Genomic DNA, 21,479 nt, shown 5'->3' on the forward strand with positions numbered 1-21,479 from the left:
AATAAGTTGGCCAGAGGCAAAAAGGAGTGTTTGGTTCCCTTTTATGAAAAAGGGTCACTGCCGTGTGATTTATCCTCATGACTCAAAACACCCAACCACGAGCCCACAAGTGATGGTTGGGTCCAGAGAATATTAATAGAACATCACACAGTTATTAAGTATTTAAAAATTGTGGTGTTACAAATGGGAGCCCTGCCATTTAACGTGGAATACGAAGTGAGCTGTCAAGTTGTTTTTCCAACCAAAAGATTGAATATAAGACCATTTTTTGGCCTGGGGTGGGAGATCGCATCTTGCTGCATTTTGGACAAGGGATCAGGATTGAGGAGTCTGGCTTGGCGTGGACAGGCTTTAGGAAATATTGTAATATAAAGCAAGACTCTGTTCAGATTTAGACGGTGGGTGGGAGGGAATCTACTGGATCTGCGCTTTGCAGGGTGAGACCAACACAAACAACTTAATGGTTGTGTCCAAGTAAGTTCTACTCAGAGTAGACCCACTGAAATGTATGTCGCTAGGAAAGTCATAGCTATCCCTTTCAGTGGGTCTACCCTGAGTTAACAGCTAACACTGGAGACAAGCCCAGGAGCTCAGCCTCACTGAGATGCCCTGTGGCAACACTTGCGTATTTAGGAATGTGACATATTAAGAATGCGTGCTTTTCCCAAAATGCAAAACATGGGAGGTTGCCTTGCACTGTGTCACAGCTCTCCAGGGTTTCAGGCAGAGAATTTTTTTCCAGGCATATCTGGAGATCCTAGAGATTGAGCTGGGACCTTCTGAATAAAATACACATGTTCCAACATTGAGCTCAGGCCCTGCCCTACACAGATTCAAAACAGGCCATGCAACTCTTATTCATCTGTATATATATATGTGTGTGTGCGTGTGTGTGTGCGCGCACAGCTAAGTCCCACAAAGCAAGTCCCACTGAATTCAGTTATAGGGTAGTGGTAGAGATGACTCTGGTTGACCTTTTTTCTTACTAGTGCCCGCACACGTCATCAGTTGCGTCTATACATTTTTCAGTGCTGCTTGCTGACCCTTGACATCACTAAATATGCAGACTGATTTAAAATTAAGACACACCACAGCTTGGTAATACAGTGGTGCCTCACATGAAGAAAATAATTCGTTCCCCGAGTCTCTTTGTCTAGCGGTTTTTTCATCTTGCGAAGCACGGCCATTAGTGGCTTAGCGGATTAGCTCTATTAGCGGCTAAAACTTGCAAGACGTTTTCGTCTTGCGAAGCAAGCCCATAGGGAAATTCGTCTTGCGAAGCACCTCGAAAAACGGAAAACCCTTTCGTCTAGCAAGTTTTTCGTCTTGCGAGTTTTTCGTCTTGCGGTTGGTTTCAGTCATTGTTCTTTTTAAATTAAGTTTCCTACTGATTACTTTTTCCATGTTTTCCCCTAAGCAATAGTGCAAATGTGACCATTAAAAGGTAAAGGTAAAGGGACCCCTGACCTTTAGGTCCAGTTGTGGCCAACTCTGGGGTTGTGGCGCTTTATTGGCTGAGGGAGCCGACATACAACTTCCGGGTCATGTAGCCAGCTTGACTAAGCCTCTTCTGGCGAACCAGAGCAGCGCACGGAAACGCCGTTTACCTTCCCGCCGGAGCGGTACCTATTTATCTACTTGCACTTTGACACGCTTTCTAACTGCTAGGATGGCAGGAGCAGGGACCGAGCAACGGGAGCTCACCCCGTAGCGGGGATTCGAACCACCGACCTTCTGATCGGCAAGCCCTAGGCCATGTGGTTTAACCCACAGCGCCACCCACGTCCAATTAAACTAAGCTAAATTTTCAACTCAACAGTATATATTATTCATACTGCCATTTCGTTCTTACATCTAGGCTTTGTATCTTTTTGTCAGACAGTGTATATATTTAGCATGCTTTCCTTTATTATCTATCTTTATGAAATCTTGCTATATAGAAGCCTTCCCCAATTTGATATCCATCTAGATGTTTTGGACAGCTCCCATTAGCCTCAGCCGGCATGGAGTGTGCCCAGGAAAAAAGGAGTCCAGCAACATCTGCCAGACTGCAGGTTCCCCATCACAATGGTAAAGCAACTGATCCAATTTAGAATTTAACTGCATGGCTCATGGTCCTTTATTTCCATTATTTAATATTAACCTGTGTACTCCTTGTACTACTTAACTATCAATTAAACAATAATTAAATGATCCTCTTTATCTATCCTGTTCCTAAATTTCTTATTTGTAGTACTAACATGCTACTTCAACCAAGGTCCACCCAAGCTAGTCATGGCCACAGACCTCTGCAGCTCTGAAAAGGAGATGGATCCACGTTCTGGTCCTTCCCTTGTGGATCTACAGCCTGCCTCCCCTAAATCCTGAGGAGAAACCTCTGCCACCAAGCTCAGGCTGGTCCTCAGACTACTTGGGAGTGAGGCAATCAGGAAAGCCCAGAGAGATCCCCCAAGCTGGGAACCCCATTGAAGAATCCAACATCTACAGGTAGTACAGGCCAGAAGGTGGTCAATAAGGCTGCTGTGAATGACTACCCAGCCCTGCTATAAAGTCCCATCCAGTTGCTGCAGAAATTTGCTGAAACTGTTTAGATGTTTTCTCTAGTCATCCAGCATGACTGCATGGGGAGCCAGGAACAACGGTTTTCCCCTTGCTGGGTCATCACTCCTGCTTGGAGATGGGCACCCCTGCAGCCCAAAACACCTGGTATTCTTTGCAATAATCCTAGAACTAGGTGGTCCTCCAGAACTTGGGCTATGGCCCACAGATACCTTCTGCAACATGGTGTACTCTGCAGTAAGAGTATTTAGGACCAGTCTTTCTCAGCTGAATCATGGTGTTGACATGTTTGTAATCTTCTGAAGCTGTACTAAACGAATCCACTGTTTACCAAAATGGTTAGGTTTACTATTTCTAAGAAAAGATAAATGTGGATTAAGTATGGAGTATGTTGCATCTGGCCTCCATTTGTTGTTTGTCTTTCACTGCCCCCTCCCCCAATCTTGGGTGGCACACTCCTGATTCAGTGATTTGTGTAAAAGCATTGCCCACTTTTCTCTAGTAATTCTTGGTTGTGGCTCAAGAGAAGAAATATGAGGAACTTGAAGTCCTCTCCAGCTACTCTTGGACTCTTTAACTCCCACCAGCCCCAGCCAGGAATGATGGGGATTATAGTGTAGCAACAACTGGAGGGCCGGGGATTCCTAATCTTTGCTCTACAAAGAAGCCAGTACCTGTAGATCATAGAATCATGGAGTTGGAAGAGACCACAAGGGCCATAGAGTCCAACCCCCTGCCAAGCAGGAAACACCATCAGAGCACTCCTGACATATGGTTGTCAAGCCTCTGCTTAAAGACCTCCAAAGAAGGAGGCTCCACCACACTCCTTGGCAGCAAATTCCACTGTCAAACAGCTCTTACTGTCAGGAAGTTCTTCCTAATGTTTAGGTGGAATCTTCTTTCTTGTAGTTTGGATCCATTGCTCCGTGTCCGCTTCTCTGGAGCAGCAGAAAACAACCTTTCTCCCTCCTCTATGTGACATCCTTTTATATATTTGAACATGGCTATCGTATCACCCCTTAACCTCCTCTTCTCCAGGCTAAACATGCCCAGCTCCCTTAGCCGTTCCTCATAAGGCATCGTTTCCAGGCCTTTGACCATTTTGGTTGCCCTCCTCTGGACACGTTCCAGTTTTTTTCTAACCAGTATTTTTCTAACTTGAGTCTCCAGCTATTGTTGGACCAAAACTCCCATTATTCCCAGTGAGCAGGACCAGAGGTCAGGCATGATGGGAGTTGAGGTCCAACAACCGATGGGAGAGCCATGGCATTAGCAATGTTTCCGGATCACAATGGGATTGGACTCTTCAGTCACTGCACTTGGGAATGATGTCAGTTTGTTGCTATGAAGTTCTAACTCTGTGTCACCGTTTTAAGCCTGTGAAATTTCTAATTATCATTGTAATCTCACGATAAGAGCTCAAATACCAATTTTACTCTGAATAACCTCCAACGTTTCTAAAGATACAACTTTTAATAAATCAAGAGTGATTATGGAAAAAGTCTCTGTGGGTGTTCTGTTTCAGTGGGATCTATTCTAATCCAGCCCCATTTCAATGTAATGCTAAAAAATTACACAGAACCGTAGAGTTGGAAGGGGACCATGAGGGTCATCTAGTCCAACCCCCTGCAATGCAAGAATCTTTTGCCCAATGTAGGGCTCGAACTCACAATCTGAGTTGCTTCCATGAACATAGGCTTAAAATGCACGTGTCAGTTACATCTGAGATTGGAGAAAGGGAGCGTGTGACACACCAGGTTCTATTGAGAGCTGGAGTCCCATCAGCCCCAGTCTGAACAGCCAATAATCTGGGGTGTTGGGATCCAATTAACAAATGGAGGGCCACATATTCCTCAAATACCCAGCTTTCCCCCGCCACACTGTATTTGCAAAAAATGCAAAATATTTTAGTGGCTCTATTAAAAAGCAGGAAGTTGAGGTGGAAGATCATACGCTGGATGCTTAAGGAGGAGGAATTCTTTACACCAGTCTTTCTCAACCTTGGGTCTCCAGCTATTGTTGGGTCACAACTCCCACCATCATTGACTACTGGGACTGCCCACTAGGGATGGTGGGAGTTGTGACCCAACAACAGCTGGAGCCCCAAGGTTGAGAAAGGCTGTTCTACAGAGTGCTTTTCCTGGTCCAGCGCGTTCAAGAATTGCCACGAAGTCAAATGCTCACAGCAATCCTGTTATCGAGTAGACATGCAAAGCCTTGGATTCACCCCACCCTTAAATCCTTCAGAACAAAAACAGCAACAAAACTACAGCATACTTTTATTTCTCTAAAAGGAGATGACAAGGGGGAAAAGATGGTGGGGGGGACGGGGACAGAAAAGGAATAAGGCTTTTCCAGCAAAAGAAAAAAAATTAAACGAATTAAGCTCCCCCCCACCAAATAGGCAGCTTAATCTGGCCCTCTACCTAGCCAACCAGCTGTGATGAAAAGAGGGCGTCCGCTTCCTTTCCCTGGCCTCAGCCTTTCGCAGATGCACCTGCTCCAGCATCTGCCGAGACCCTCCCTACAACCATGGAACTCTTCCACCTTCACAGGATCCCTCCCTACAGCAGCAGCGGCCTGCCTCCCCAAGGAGCTATTGCTAGCAGCCGGGAGATGGCCCTTTCACCTCCTCCACGATGGGCAGCGCTCCACACACATCATCTATTCAAATTGTGACTCTGCTCTGCAGCGGAAGCCTCTTCTCCTGAAGACTGACATGCTTCCATTAACACCGTGATTTGCTTTCCTACACTAGGAGCCTCTGTTTTACAATCCATCTTGTCAATGGCGGCGGCAGCAGCAGGAGCAGCAGGAGCAGCAGCAGGAGCAGGAGGAGTCGGAGTCTGCAGGCCGCTCAGCTCCTGCTGGGGATTATTGGATTTGTCCACAAATGCAGTAGCAGGCTGGAGTCTCATGGCTTTGTACCGCTGCAATTGAAAATAAAAGGAATTCAAGGTTACTGGTAATCTGGCCCCCAGTGTGAGGGTGCTGCCCACAAACGTGTGGTGGACAAACCTGTGCAACAGCAGCTGGGAGCAACTCCTCCCTCAAGAGGGTCTCTACCCTTGATAGCCAGTGTGCCTGAGGCAGTCCTAGGGGAACACAATCCAGCACTGTGCTTTATTTTTTACCAAAGATGCATGCTAGTCCTCATGGCTTCAGATAAATCTGGGGGGGGGGGGGAGTGTAGGAGAGAGGTGGTGCTGAGTAAGATTTCCAGTGGTTGGGGCGTCAAGACATCAGGGTCCTTCAGGGCCCTTTGACTTAGTGACAAGAAAGACCAAATTTATATAGTAGGTATTGCAGAACTGGGACGCGGGTGGCGCTGTGGGTTAAACCACAGAGCCTAGGACTTGCCGATCAGAAGGTCAGCGGTTTGAATCCCCGCGACGGGGTGAGCTCCCGTTGCTCGGTCCCTGCTCCTGCCCACCTAGCAGTTCGAAAGCACAAAGTGCAAGTAGATAAATAGGTACCCCTCCAGTGGGAAGGTAAATGGGGTTTCCGTGCGCTGCTCTGGTTCGCCAGAAGCGGCTTAGTCATGCTGGCCACATGACCCGGAAGCTGTACGCCGGCTCCCTCGGCCAGTAAAGCGAGATGAGCGCCGCAACCCCAGAGTTGGTCACAACTGGACCTAATGGTCAGGGGTCCCTTTACCTTTACCTTAAATCACAACTAACTTGTCTCATAGAGAACTTAGTCTGGAATCAACCCCTTATAAACCATTTGGTCACATGCAGTTGGCCAGGATCCTTAATGGAGAGAAGGACCATTCCTCTTGGGAAAGACACAGCAGGACTGTCAGCCAGTGGGACAGACACTGATCTAGAAGCACAGAGCAGGCATTGGAGGAAAGGCTTGTAGTGGCAAGAGAGCAGGGGCGTAATAGGAAGGCATTATGAAGCCTGGAGCCTAAAGGTTGAAGCACAGGAGGAGCCATGGGGAGGGGGGGGCAGAGCAGACAGACATGGCAGAAGAGGGTCTCACCTGGAGATTCTCAAAATGCATCAGGGATTTGCAGTGGGCAAGTTGGGCAGCAGAGTCGCTATGGCAGAATTTGTGGCACAGCCGGCAGAGGAAGCCTACCACAGGGACCAGAAAATCCAGGCCTGTGAAATGAGGGAGGGGAAGGGAAGTCACACATCACACTGAACAGAACCAAAATGAATTAATAAAAGCTCTCTCCCCCCCCCCCCATAAAGCATTGTGTGATACATAAATACAGGAAGCCCACAACTTACATCCATTTTTAACTTGTGCACATTCAGCTTTATGTGCTTGGCAAAAACATAATAAATAAATAAAATTAAGGGGCAGAAAAGGGGTTGGGTGTCTGAGAAAAAGGACTTTGGCAATCCCACCTGGCATTGCACCCAATGTGCTTTGACTATGCACGATTTTGGCTTTAGGCGTAGTCCCCCAAACGTAATCCCTGTTTAAGTCGAAGCATTACAGCATATGTGAAAAAGGGTAGGGGGATTTATTTATTTAATATTTTAAAAGGCAACGTTGCTCTTGTTAAATAAGGAAAGCATATATATATATATATATAGCGCTTTCTGCTCACTGTAGTCCAGTTGCACAGCTGATAATCAGGCAGCTCTTTCTAGCAACTGGAACAAATGGAAAAGTGCAAAAACACAATTAAAATTAAAAAGAGTAGGTGTTACTGCTGCAACCCTCCTGAGCACACATATGATCTCCATTGAAATGACCGACAAAACTAGCAGGAGGGAGACAAACTTTTGTATCAACACCCAGAAGCGCAAGTAATGGCAAATGGAGTGTTGTCAGAATTCTTCAATTAATCTAGAGGAACTAGACAGGGATGTCATTTATCCCCTCTGATCTTTGCTATTTCTATTGAACCTTTGGCTATAGCAATAAGCAAAAATGTACATATTCATGGGATCTAATATGGCTCTTTAAATACTAAGGTAATGTTTTATCCAAATGATGTGGTCCTCCCTTCGCCTCACCCTGTGAAATCTTATAAAGAAGTCATAAGGTTATTATCTTGTTACAGGGAAATAACAGGTTACAGTATAAAATAAATTACAACAAATCACGAGTGGCTTGGTCCGAACATTTCAAATGAAAATTTAAGAGATAATGAATGGATAACCAAAATACAGTGAAGAAATAAACACAGAATTAGATATCTGGGAATATGGGTTACAAACAAATTAGAATATATAGTAAAGATTAATTACCAAAAGCTGTTTTGTGAGTTGGGAGAAATCACTGGAATTTTGGAATTCCTTATCTATCTCATGGTATGGGAGAGTATTTACTGTAAAAACGACTGTCCTACCCAGAATTTATTTATACTCCTAAACATTCCATTAGTATTCCATCTGAAATACTGTCAAAATGGCAGAGATTGATACAGCATTTCATATGGAACAAAAAACCACTAAGGGTAGCTGCCCAAAACTCTGTATAAAAAACACAAGCAGCAGCGGTATGGCAGCACCCAGAATAAACAGTTATTATCACACAACAAAATTGGCTATGTTAAAATAATGGTTTAAAGAATATCCAGTATTGGAGGAGGAAGAAATAACAATAAAAAGAAAGCTTAAATATCTGCCGTTTTAAAGAAAACTATTGGGAATCTTACTTTGAAATCCTTCCCTCAGTATTAGCTACTGTAAGAGCCTGGCCTGAAAGCAAAAACAGGTTATCTATGGGCCTATTGCCTTTAGTGTCCCTGTTTTATAATGAATTTCTAAATCTAGGGTAGTTACAAGATTTCAAGTAATGGCAAAATACTAGTTTAGAAAGCATAAATATGGTGTGGAGGGGTTGTAGTAGCAGGAAGTAATAAGACGAAAAAGCCCCAAGCCAGCAGCAATTGTGATGGTTTCCTTACCATAGATGGTATCTGGACAGTACTCTTCACTCCCTCCAGAATCTTCCAGTGCTGCTTCCTTCAGCCCAACATGCATGGAAACAAGAAATGGGAATAAGAGAATTGTGGGGTTGGAAGGGACCCCAAGCGAGGGTCATCCATTCCACGGTGAAGAGAAGCTCCTGTGCAAACCAAAGCTGAGGTCACGAGAGCATTCCACAAAATCACAGAACCAGAGTTGGAAGAAATCCCCCTCTCCAAGAGTCATCTAGCCAGACACTCTGCAACGCAGCAGGAGGAAAGTTCCAATACACATGCATTTACATGAATGCTGTAACAGGCAGTCAGCGGCAGCTCCTGAAAAAGTGGCTACCAGGATCCCATCTGGAACTGTGGGCATCCATCCCAGCCTCCATTTCTCTCTTTCCACCTGCCTGCCTGCCTCGCTCTCCCTTGTTGGTGTAATGTGAACAATGGGTTAAATCGCACAGCGCCTGGGCTCATGCCTTAATGAGCACATTCCTCATGTCTGGATGTTCTGAGATAAGGGTGCCAGGTGCACTGGGTTACCATAGCAACACTTTTTTAAAACAAATAATGTATTTTTATTAAAGATTTTCTTGATTTACAAAAGTATGTGCAATGTCTCTCTCTCTCGTATTTTTTCCATGTAATAGTTTTACAAATCAGTCTCATTTGTTGAGACATTAGGAAGGAAAGGGGGGGAGGGGGGAAGATGGGTGGGGGTGGGGGTAAGGTGACGATGTTTCTATTTTACTTAATATATGTAGGGTTTGGTGTCAGCGTTGCTTGTGCAGGTTCTCTGCTGTTCACTTATGTTCCTTTGGTGGTGAGAGAGGTTGGGGTTGGCTTAGGGTGCGGCTGTTCATTTGTGGTTGGCTGTGGTGGTCTTTGTTTTCATGTGTGAGTGGGGTGGATGAGTGTTTTGGTTCAGGTTAGCTATATTGATTTGTATGCTGTTGGTGGATTTTTGTTGTTGTCTTGTTGGGCTGTGTGTGTGATAAAGGGAAGCCATACCGGGGTGAAGGCGTCTTCTTCTATTTGTCTCCGTGTCAGTTTCAGTTTATTGGTTAATTTTTCTAGTAGGGCTGTTTCCCATACTATTTGGTATCATTGGTCCATGCTTACTCCTGACGGGTCTCTCCAGTGTCTGGTTATAGTGTTTCTGACTGCAGAAAGTAGGTGGGTTATGAGTTCTTTGTGATATGAGTGGGCATTATTATCTTGGAATATGTTTAGTAGGGCCAGTTCTGGGGTGATTTCTAATACAGTGGTGCCCCGCAAGACGAACGCCTCGCAAGACGGAAAACCCGCTAGACAAAAGGGTTTTCCGTTTTAGAGGCGCTTCGCAAAACGAATTTCCCTATGGGCTTGCTTTGCAAGACGAAAATGTCTTGCGAGTTCCTGCGGGGTTTTTCCCCTCCCCCCCCTTTTCCTAAGCCGCTAATCCGCTTATCAGCTGATCCGCTGATAAGCCGCTTAACAGCTGATCGCTAAAAGCCGCTAAACCGCTAATAGCGCTAATCCGCTAAGCTGTCAATGGGCTTGCTTCGCAAGACGAAAAAACCGCTAGACGAAGAGCCTCACGGAACGGATTAATTTCGTCTTGCGAGGCACCACTGTACTTGCTTGGTTATTTTTGCAAATCCAACTATTCTGGACAACAACCATACAAGAAATATGCAAAAAAACAAAAACAAAACACCAGCACATGTTGAGTCATTCCCCCTCCCATTGGTTCAGGAATGTAGAGACGGGTATAATGTTCTCTAGGGCACTGCTTTCATGATACCTTGTCTACCGTAGTTTTCGCTCCGTAACACACATTTTTTTCCTCCTAGAAAGTACGGGGGAAATGTCTGTGCGTGTTATGGAGCGAATGCTTCCCTCCTCCGTGGCTCGCTTTGAAACAGCAAAGCGGGAGAAGAGCCGCTGAGTGGGGAGGAGAGAGGGACAGAGAGCCTGCTTCTTTAAAGGAGCAAACTGGGAGAGGAGAGGAGCCGCCAGCAAGGAGACCAAGATGAATTTAAATGTCTTGAAGCAGAAGGAGCCAGCCAACCTAGTGCTCTCGAGATATTGCTAGGCTACAATTCCCAGATTGAAGGTGTTCTCAGTAGTGGCACCATGACTGTGGAATGTGGTTCCCTCATAGGGTCAGCTGGTGCCAACCTAGATGGGTTTCTGTCACCACTGAAAAAATTAATCTCTTCACCCTGGCCTTTCAGTTACAATTAGGACCTATGATATCACCTTACCACATATGGAATTCCCATTCTGCATTTGTAAGAAGTCAATCTTTTAGAGTGGCTGCACCCACACCTTGGAACTCCCTGCTTATTGATATCAAGAAGGTGCCTTCACTTTATATTTTTTGATGTCTGCTAAAAAAAAAAAAAGGAATGTTTACCGACAAGCCTAACCCAGATGTTTAGAAAGTTGATCCAAGTTTTAATTTGTTTTTAGCTTATTGTTATTTTATTTTTTTTGTATGTTTTAAATAATTGTTATTTTTGTGATACTTTTATTGTTTAGCTCTTTTTATAGCACGAGCAGCAAACAATAATGCATGGTTTAGTGTTACATCCAAATTCAGGGGCTGGTTTGTTGTGCTCCAAACAATTATGATAATATATTTATTTATACCCTGGCCTTTTTCCCCTAACAGGGCTTATAGATTTTTTTTTTAAAAAAAGATTTGCTAAAAACATAGAAAAACCAATAAAAAACAATTAAGCATTGATAGAATTAAAACTATATACCTATATAAAATATGTTTAAAGCATACCAAAAATTACAATAAAAAGAAACCATGATTCCTACACCAAGGTTTCATATTCTGATTTGGTGGGAAGCAATCTACAATGGCCCAGTTTGAATGTAACACCAAGCTAGGAATTATGGTTTGCTGTGGGTCCCCAGAAGTTGTTGGACTACAACTCCCATCATCCCTGACCACTTGTCATGCTGGCTAGGAATGATGGGAGTTGTAGTCCAACAACATCTGGGGACCTACAGGTTGAGAAACACTGTGCTAAAGGAACAGAAAACCATGATTTTGAGTGACATGCAACCAGTGTCAGTGTAGCAACCAAATGAGCCTTTTTCGGTTGCCAGTTGGGCACATCCAATGCAGCCACTGCTGCACTCCTCCTTGGAAAACATACCTGCTTGATGAGAGACTCTTCCTTATCCAGCTGTCCAGAGGCTCCCTCTTCTCCAGCATTTCCCTGCTGCTGCTCCTCTTCTTCCTCCTCCTCCTCTTCTTCTTCTTCCTCGTCATCTTCAAAGCAGCCAACAGCATCGACTGTTATGAGCTCCTCAGAATCCTCTGGCCCAGCCTGCTCCTTCTCCCCCAACTTCACCTGGCCAGACACAACAAAGGGAGGGTGAGAGACAGGAAGGACAGGTCTCTTAGGGAGCTAGGATCAAAGGGCAACTCCCAGCACCCACTTCCTGCATTCCCTAGTGTAATGGCATTCCACACTGGTACGCAGGCTGAGACCCTACCTGCCCGTGGACTGTCTTGCCAGAGTGGTGCATGCTCTAGTTATCTCCCGCTTGGACTACTGCAATGCGCTCTACGTGGGGCTACCTTTGAAGGTGACCTGGAAACTACAACTAATACAGAATGCGGCAGCTAGACTGGTGACTGGGAGCAGCCGCCGAGACCACATAACACCGGTCCTGAGAGAGCTGCATTGGCTCCCAGTACATTTCCAAGCACAATTCAAAGTGTTGGTGCTGACCTCTAAAGCCCTAAACGGCCTCGGTCCTGTATACCTGAAGAAGCGTCTCCACCCCCATCGTTCAGCCTGGACGCTGAGATCCAGCGCCGAGGGCCTTCTGGCAGTTCCCTCATTGCGAGAAGTGAGGTTACAGGGAACCAGACAGAGGGCCTTCTCGGAATGCCCTCCCATCAGATGTCAAGGAAATAAGCCGCTATCTTCTCTTTAAAAGGCATCTGAAGGCAGCCCTGTTTAGGGAAGTTTTTAATATTTAATGCTGTATTGTTTTTAACACTTGATTGGAAGCCGCCCAGAGTGGCTGGGGAAACTCAGCCAGATGGGCGGGGTATAAATAATAAATTATTATTATTATTATTATTATTATTATTATTATTATTAGCACACGGATCCCACCAAGGGGCAAGTAAACAGAACAGCCTTAAACAACGTTTATAAAGTGTGAAACTAACATGCAGAAGCCACTTGCTCCGTTTGACTGACAGAAGCTTGGTCTAGCCCAGGGATAGGGAGCCTGTAGCCTTCCACCGGTTCTTGAACTACAGTTCCCATTATTCCTGAGTACTGGCCATGCTGGAAGGGGCTGATGGGACATGGAGTCCAGCAACCCCTAGAACATCACAGGTTTCCCATTCCTGGAATAGCCCAAGGAAGACTAACAGTAGACATTTTTTCCTGGGGTGTGTGTTAATATTTCCTAGGGCAGCGGGGTACTCTCTCAGTAATTCCACCACCCTAAGAAGCTGGTGTAATGTCAGTCGCATTGCCCAGCAACCGCATGCAGAGTGTGAGGCCAAACAAACGGACAAGTCTCAGACGTGGCAGAGTCAGAATACGAAGTCAAGTCTGTTCCAAGGGTTGGGGAAGCAGCAATCCACGTAGTCAGACCATTCAGATCACAAAGCCAAGAGTCCAGATGGAAACTCTTGTCTGCTGAGAGCTCTGTTTAAGAAGGCTGAAGCCAGCTGGTTCTCATCAATGCCTTCTCCTCTGTGTCACCGGAGGTTAATCAGCTGCAGGTGGAGTCACTCTGCCTTCTCCCTTTCCAGGATGCTGTTCAGCGGGTGAAGCTGACTCCTGGCCCATGACAGGTAATGACAGCTTAAATGTAGTATAAACACTGACAACTGGGAAACACTGGCCTGCGAATGCTCCAATTGGAGAACAGCCTTTACCAAAGGTGTCATGGGCTTTGAAGACACTTGAACTCAGGATGAAATGGAGAAACAAGCTAAGAGGAAGGCACGCTTGGCAAACCTTCACTGTGATCTACTCCTGCCCAGAAACGTACAGTGGTGCCTCGCAAGACGAAAAGAATCCGTTCCGCGAGTCTCTTCGTCTTGCGGTTTTTTCGTCTTGCGAAGCAAGCCCATTAGCGGCTTAGCGGATCAGCTGATAAGCGGCTTAGTGGCTTAGAAAAAGGGGGGGGGGAACCCGCAGGAACTCGCAAGACATTTTCGTCTTGCGAAGCAAGCCCATAGGAAATTCGTTTTGCGAAGCACCTCCAAAACGGAAAACCCTTTCGTCTAGCGGGTTTTCCGTCTTGCGAGGCGTTCGTCTTGCGGGGCACCACTGTATGTCCCCACTGTGGAAGGATGTGTGGATCCAGAATTGGCCTCCACAGTCATTTACAGATACACTGTTAAGACAGTTTTCATGAAAGACAATCTTACTCGGCCACAAGTGATGGCCAAAGAAGATTATATTGCTGTTAACCCATTCTGGGACCCTTACCACAAAGGGGCAAGTAAAAAATCTAATCAAAGTAAACAGGCCAGGGTCCCAGCAAGAGAACCCACCAAGTCCTTGCAGTCTTGTGCACCTACAGGCCATAAAGCCCACAGACGGCATATTCTCCTGGGAGGGTCCATAGCTCAGTGCTAGGACACTTGCTTTTCTTCCAAAAGTTCCCAGGTTCAATCCCCAGCATCTCCAGTTACAAAAAAGGCCACGTAGAAAGTGACAGGAAAGACCTTCCCCTGCCAGAGACCCTAGAGCAGTGCTTCTCAAACTGTTTTCTCTGGTCGAAACAAACAAACAAAAATTCCTTCCAGTAGCACCTTAGAGACCAACTAAGTTAGTTCTTGGTATGAGCTTTCGTGTGCATGCACACTTCTTCAGATACACTGAAACAGAAGTCACCAGACCTTTATATATAGTGAGAGGGTGGGGAGGGGTATTACTCAGAAGGGTGGTGGGATTGGGTGATTGTCTGATAGGTGTGGTAAACCTGTTGACGACTGTTAACGACTGCAATTGGTCTTACAGGAAAAAGCAAGGGGTGAGATGGCTAAAAATGAGGTAAGAATCCAATGTCTCTGTTCAGACCAGGTCTCTCCATGGTTTTAAGTTTCACACTTTAAGAATAAAAATTTGTTTGTGCCACTCCAAAATTTTTATTAGTAAGAAATACATTGGGTGGGACGGGACTGCTAGCAGTGCTTGATTTACAACATAGAACATAACTACTTTATAATATGATCACGGGACATCCAGAAAGTATAAAACGAGGCAGCTGCATAAGAACACAAATCATTCCTACACACCTGATGCTGTCGCTCTTGTTTTGAAAGGAAATCTACCCATATTCTGCAAATAAAAAAACTCATACTATACAACACTGAAATGTTTCTTTGATTGTCCTTGAATTTTCCTGCCATACTTGCCATCTTTCTCCTGACACACCAGTGTGGCACACGACACGCCCTTTGAGAGCCACTGTCCTAGACAGCTGCTGTCTTTCACAGTAGATAATATTAAAGTAGATGGACAATTAACTCTGGGAACATAGGAAGCTTTATATTGAGTCAGACAATATAACTGGTCAATCTAGTTCAGTACAGTGGTACCTCAGGTTAAGAACTTAATTCTTGACCTGACACTGTTCTTAACCTGAGGTATCACTTTAGCTAATGGGGCCTCACGCTGCCGCCGCACGATTTCTGTTCTCATCCTGAAGCAAAGTTCTTAACCCGAGGTACTATTTCTGGGTTAGTGGAGTCTGTAACCTGAAGCGTCTGTAACCCAAGGTACCACTGTAGTCAACACTGACTGACAGCGGTTCTCTCATTTTCAGGATTTCATAGCCCTACTGTAATGGTTATAAGGGGTTGCTCGTGCGTAAGTTGCCGCCAGTCCTGGCTAGGTAGCCTGGTTAAACCTTTCCTGACTGGACAGCCCTTCACTTCGTGGCTGTTCAGTCGCTAGCAGAATCCGTCAGTGGGCGTTTCTTAAACCTCTTCCAGCACAGAAGCTCTTTGACACCAAGTCTACGCCTACTTTCCCTGCGCGGAAGTCTTCTGCGCAGGGTGGGTGTGGGCAGAGGAGGACCTGTGCTCTCCCCGCTGGTCTCCAGCGAAGAGTCCTGGAGACCCCTCTCCGATTCCCCCAACCGTCCCCCTTTATCCCTGGTGTTATGCTGATTTCCTTCCCCAGCCGATGAGTTCCCTCTCTCCCTGCTTGGCCCTTCTCCGGCATCGCTTGGGAGCCCTGCCTCCACTTCTGGCTCCGATGTCAGTTCCCTGACACCTAGCAAGGATTGAACCTGGAACCTTCTGCACCCAAAGCTGGTGTTTTATCCACTGAGCTAATATCCTCCCCTAAAGCCTGCCTGGGCCTCTGGTGTTTTTGAGGCACAGCTCTGTAGCAGACACATGGCCCTCTGCCCAGCTGCCAAAGTCCTACCTAGCTCATCCCAACTGCCACCACGTTCCCTGAAGTACAGGTGCCATTACCTCTTTGGCCTTCTGCTTATGCTCTGGAGACTTCATATGCTCCACAAACTTGCGCGGGGTCTTGAAGTGCCGGCTGCACGCCATGCAAAAGGGTCGGAGGGAGCGTTTGGCAAGCTAGGATAAGAAAAGAAAGGGGGAGAGGTAGGAAATAATGTGGCATTTGCTCACAGGAAGCCTTCAAGCACACTTGATTTGATGCCACCTTAAATATCAGGCTCCTTCGGGAGAAAGTGCAGGATATAAATAAAGGAAGAGTTTTTTTTTAAAATAACAGCATCAGCTCATTAGATGCACAGAGGGCACCTTTACATGCACATGGATGTGAAGTGGGGAAACGGAAAGGCTGCGGTTACACAGCGATAGAATTCCAACAGTACAGTCTGTGAAACTTGTAATTATTGCAGCTTAAATGTATGCAAAATGACTGTTCATAACAGCAGTAATTTGTGATAACACGAACACCTTAGCAGTGCTGAGTAAATTAACAATTGCAGTGGGATACAATAGTATAGTCTCTGTTCAGATCCAAATCAACAGAACTGAATTAGCAATTCAGGAGTTAGCCAACTGACAAAGTTATTGAAGGTTGTTTTTATTTTTTATGGCTGATAAAGAGGCCTTGGTGGCTGGTGGATGAGAAGCAGGAAGAAAGCCAGGAGCCAAACTCAAAACTCTTTCAACCAGTATTTTTTACCCCAATCTATTTATTTTGGGCAGCATTTGCATTGGATTGGCATTGCTGAATACATTAACTTATTCTGTATGTTTTCACTGCTGATATTATTGTCGATCACTCTGAGATGCTTCGTAGGAAGTAATCTGTAAGTGGAATTAATAAACCAAATGGAGCTTTAAAAGCGATTATTTTAAAAATACTGCAGATATGGAAGTGGTTGAACTTGAATATTACTGCCCGCGTCTGCCGGGGGGAGGGGGAGACCGCAAGAACAAACCTGCAAATATGCCTTTTTCAGAGGGAGTTACTATGCTTTTTGCTCCCTTTTTAACCCAAGAAAGAACCTGCTATATAATATCAGCAAAGATCCTCCATCAGCAGTGCTACAGTCAAAGACAGATTGAGGGCACCAGGTTGACTAAACAGTCACTACTGTTACTTGTTAAAACTCCCTATGCATGAGCCCATTGTCTTTGTCCATGGAGGAATTAAAGAACCTTTGAATGAGGGTGAAAGAAGAGAGCGCAAAATATCACCTCCCCTGAGGTAATCAGCATTCAACCCCTTCCTTGAACATTTACAGCAAGGGTCAGCAACCTTATTCGTCTGTGGGCTGGTTCACCGTCCCTCAGACCATGTGGTGGGACTATTTTTTTGGGGGGGGGGAAATGAATGGATTCCTATGCCCCACAAATAACTCAGAGATGCATTTTAAATAAAAGGACACATTCTACTCACGTAAAAACATGCTGATTCCTGGACTGTCCGTGGGCCAGACTGAGAAGGCGATTGGGCCGTATCCGGCACCCAGGCCTTAGTTTGCTTACCCATTATTTACAGGAAAGAGAAATCTGGGCAAAGAGTTACCTTGTGTTCCTGAGTCCGACGGTGCTTGATCAGGTCACCTGTAAAATGTAACTGGCAGGTGTTACACCACCGCTGCTGGCTCTCTCTGCAAGGAAAAGAACATTCCACTAAAATGGCAACACAGCATCATCTCCCACTTGCTCCACTGCCTTTCTATAGTAAAAAAAAAGCCTTCTGCTAGTCAGTCATTTGGGATCTCATACACTGCCTGGTAACACGTCTGGCATCACTGAGAATCTCAGCTCTGCAGACTGTGGGGCGTTTAGAGCACAGTTCTAACCCTCAAACAGGAAACACGCGAAAACACAAAAAACTCAGAAAGCAAAGGGGAGTTGTGAAAATATTACATTCACAGACCCCTGTTTCCTCAATTCTGCCACTACTAGTTGTCTTGTGTGACAATTTTCTGAACATGCGACTTTTAAACCTGAAGTGCCTATGAAGGAATGGGGGGACCTGTGGTTCTCTACATGTTGCTGCACTCTCTAACTCCTGGCACCTGACTACTGGGCACGCTGGCTGGGTCTGATGGGAGCTGTGGTCCATAACATCTGAGAGGCTCCAAAATTGCAAAGTTTGGTGCAGGTTTCAGCTATCCAATAAGGCATGCAGGTAATTTCTACCAAGTCCCTCGGCTAATCAAATGAATCCTGGAGGACATGAAAACAAATCATTTCACCTTTGCACTGCCCCAAGTGGTGCAAAGTCTTGCAACAGGAGCCACTAAGGAGCAAAGCTGAAATAGGTGTTTTCATATCCGCTTGGAACGAAATGAACATGCACAAATCCCAACATACAATTTTGTGCTCTAGAAACTACAGGGATGAGGAATCTGCTCATGAGTTGTGTCTGCTACAGTAAGGGAGAGACGCAGCCCACACCAGAGAACATTAGAACCTGCCATGTTGAGTAACTGAAAAGACTCTCCAGCCCTGATTTATTCTTCCTGTGAAGGGATTGGGTGGGTAAACAATCGGTTTGAGAGCTCCACATTCTCCAGTCACAGAATTTTACAGCCTGCACATAGAAGCAGAGCTGGAAGGACCCCGTCCTCCAAGGACTATCTAGTCCAACAAACCAACATACCCATCTTTCTCAGCCAGTGGTTTCTGCTCCTTCACCACAGGCAACAATGAGACAAGGCAGATGTTGCTCATGTGTTGGATCTCCCGAAGTCGCTGCTGGTGCTGAGCTCCTGCCATGTGAGCCTGGAAATTCTGAGAGAGAGAGATATGGAGAGAACATGGAGTAGCCATCATTTGAAACCTAAGCAAATCAGTCTCAGGCTAAGCAAATCAGTCTCTTAAGTATTCTCTATAAGATTGAATATCAATATGCACATCAAGACTTTGAGATTAGACCACTGAAACAGCCCAAAAAACTATCTTGGGGGTGTGCTACCTGCAAGCCCCAGTTAAAGGGCCCCGTCGGGGGTGAACAGCGGCCTTTTGATTACTTGGACTGCCAGGGCGAAACAGGTGCAAAACGCCGGCACCCTGTCTCTACAACTTCATTATCTACAACTTTATTAACATCTATCTACAACTCTACTAGCATCTCTCGGTACTATGAATAACACCGAACTTACCTTTTGTTGGTATCTTCATGAACTTATCTAAAAGACCGAGTTAAGCATTTGAAAAATCTACTGAAACCAGACATTTTAAGTTCATTTTAGGCTGGGTAGTTCGTAAGTCTTTGTGGCTTTGTTTAATGTTTTGTATTTTTCTCAGACGGTTGATAAAGTATGTATAATTATTGTTCTGTGTATACGGATCGCCAACGTGTTGCATGAGTCACACTACATCATTTGAAACCTGGCAAGCCTATCTAGTTCAGATGGGCTACTTCAGAAGTGATGAAAGGGGTGACAGGCATGCTCAGAAATACTGGCCAGGATCAGAAATGGCTCCGTAAGGCTGCCTTCCCCCAACGCGATGGCTTCCAGATGCGCTGGGCTCCAGACAGCATTGGCCTGTCATGAGGGATGCTGTGAGTTGCTGTTCAGCAACATATAAAAGGCCTCAGATTGGGAGAAGGCTCATCCAGTGGGATGAGAATGTCAAGCCCCACTGCAACGTGTTATATGTAGTTGCCTCTGAAGACGGTTCAGGAACATCAGCTGGTACAGAATTCAGCGGCCAGGTCGCTCACCAGAGCAAGATGGCTTGAGCATATTCCACCAATCCTGGCCCAACTGCACTGGCTTCCAGTTAATTTCCAGGCCCAATTCAAAGTGCTGGTGTTGACCTATAAAGCCTTAAACAGCTCAGGACTGCAATGCAAAACAGAGCGTTTTATGCTGGCGGGGATTCTACACTTTCAATTTTATTTATACTGATACTGTTATTGTGAATATGGATAGCGCTTATGCATTTTTTAAAATGTGAAGTATTTGATATAGATTTTCTTGTCCATTTTTTTGTGTGCTTACACACACGCCTATATTTTTACCTACTGCAAGTCACTTCTACAGACAGTAAGCTGTCTAGGAAAGGAATGAATACTGATGCAGGTAAGGAGAGGGAGGGCGGCAGGGTTGCAAAAATCCCGACTTTGCAACTCCTCAGATGAAGCGTGTCTTGTTACCTGTTGGTTGTAGCAGTTAGTCTTGCATATGTAACAGTAGAATTTCAGGGTAGCCTCGGGGCTGCCTCCAGCTGTCCCCATCTCAGAGGTCCAGAAGGCTGGCTTTAGGGCTGTGGTGCTGATAGCTCGGTTCTCGCTGCTCTGCTGAATTGTGACTTTCAGGGAGCCTGCAGAGCTGACCACCTGGAGAAGATTCGAGGATTCAATTCAGGTTGCCCATCAGCCAATTATTAAATCCCTCAGCTCTGGAGAGTAGAAGAAGCCCATAATTCAGGCCACATCCAGACAGCAGCTATACACTTCCCCACTGTGGAAGGACGTGTGGATCCAGAATTGGCCTCCACAGACACTTACCGACTCATTGTCAAAACCGTGTTTATGGAAGACAATTACTCGGCTAAAAAGAAGAAGATACATACAGTTTGGGGAGAGAAGGCAGTGTTTACAGGAAGAATACAGAGGCTGCATCTAGAGATTTCTGCATTTGCACACAGAAGGAATTTGGATGGTCATATTTCAGCTTAAAAAGCCAAGGTAGGAAAAAGACTTTTGCCCATGCACGAAGCCCCAGCAAGAACAGGAAGGCTTCAATTAACTAGAGTTTCATCCAAATATATATAAACTACAGGCACATATGAAGCACAGACGTCTGTGCAGTGGTGGTACAAGGGAGGCAGTTCCCTCTCTATTAATGCTATTTGCCCCCCACCCCCTATCCCAGCTTTCCTTTTAAATGAGTAAGTTTCTAGCATTCTAGGAACCTGAGATGTACAGTTACTGTTTCCCTCATTTCTTGTGAGAAAGTAGCTTTTACCCATGGTTTCCCAGTTTGGACAGAATGAGAAACTATGCTTAATTTGGTTTGCTTGATGGCCCTCTTGGAGGAGAGCATGCTGGGTAAAAGGCTCCTTTGGATCTTTGGTTATTGAGCCAGAGTGTGTTTTTCCATGTTGCTATCTGTGTACACCAGCCTTCCCCATCACGGTGCCTCCAAATGATTTGGACTGCATCTCCCATCAATGCCAGCGAATGATGCCAGCTGGAGGGAACTAGGCTGGCAAAGGATGCCGCCCACATTTCCCCAACAGTTTTTAACAAAGCAGCAGAAGAACCTGCTGCTAGTCATCCTCCCTCTCCAAGAGCTAAAGAAGCTTTCTGCTCACCTCCGAAATATTCAGCTCTCCAGAAATGTTCTTTTCCTTGGAAGTATCTGCAGCCAGATTCTCGTTCCCATTGTCTGCCTCTATGAAAGACAGGCAGACAGAAAGAGAATTTAATTTCCCCAGGAGCTTGAGGTGGGAGCTCTCAGGAGCATCACCAATCCCTGAGGTCCCCAACATGGTGCTCACGGGCAACATGGCACTTCCAGAAAACTCCCACAGCACCCACCAAATTTTTATTCTGGAGAGTTCCCTCCCTTTGGCTATAAAAAGAAG

General features: G+C 45.6%; 1 protein-coding gene and 1 long non-coding RNA gene across 2 annotated transcripts in view; one reads left to right on the forward strand and one right to left on the reverse strand.

Moving 5' to 3' along the window:
- LOC307207980 overlaps positions 1-4,060 on the forward strand; it is a 68,374-nt gene extending 64,314 nt beyond the window's left edge. The window contains exon 2 of the long non-coding RNA XR_013834915.1: positions 3,706-4,060. This is a non-coding gene — a long non-coding RNA (uncharacterized lncRNA). The remainder of the gene's footprint in view (positions 1-3,705) is intronic.
- Positions 4,061-4,821: 761 nt separating this feature from the next.
- CIZ1 (CDKN1A interacting zinc finger protein 1) overlaps positions 4,822-21,479 on the reverse strand; it is a gene marked incomplete at its 5' end in the record, with an annotated part of 32,466 nt that continues 15,808 nt past the window's right edge. Inside the window, 9 exons of the mRNA XM_079962073.1 lie at positions 4,822-5,489; positions 6,547-6,668; positions 8,435-8,492; positions 11,599-11,796; positions 15,912-16,025; positions 17,455-17,539; positions 18,541-18,671; positions 20,044-20,226; positions 21,207-21,286. Of these exons, the coding sequence (XP_079818199.1) occupies positions 5,220-5,489; positions 6,547-6,668; positions 8,435-8,492; positions 11,599-11,796; positions 15,912-16,025; positions 17,455-17,539; positions 18,541-18,671; positions 20,044-20,226; positions 21,207-21,286 (1,241 nt within the window). The 3' untranslated portion in view covers positions 4,822-5,219. The remainder of the gene's footprint in view (positions 5,490-6,546; positions 6,669-8,434; positions 8,493-11,598; positions 11,797-15,911; positions 16,026-17,454; positions 17,540-18,540; positions 18,672-20,043; positions 20,227-21,206; positions 21,287-21,479) is intronic.

Source organism: Podarcis cretensis (genome assembly GCF_951804945.1).
Source record: "Podarcis cretensis genome assembly, chromosome: Z".
NCBI classification, from domain to species: Eukaryota; Metazoa; Chordata; class Lepidosauria; order Squamata; family Lacertidae; genus Podarcis; species Podarcis cretensis.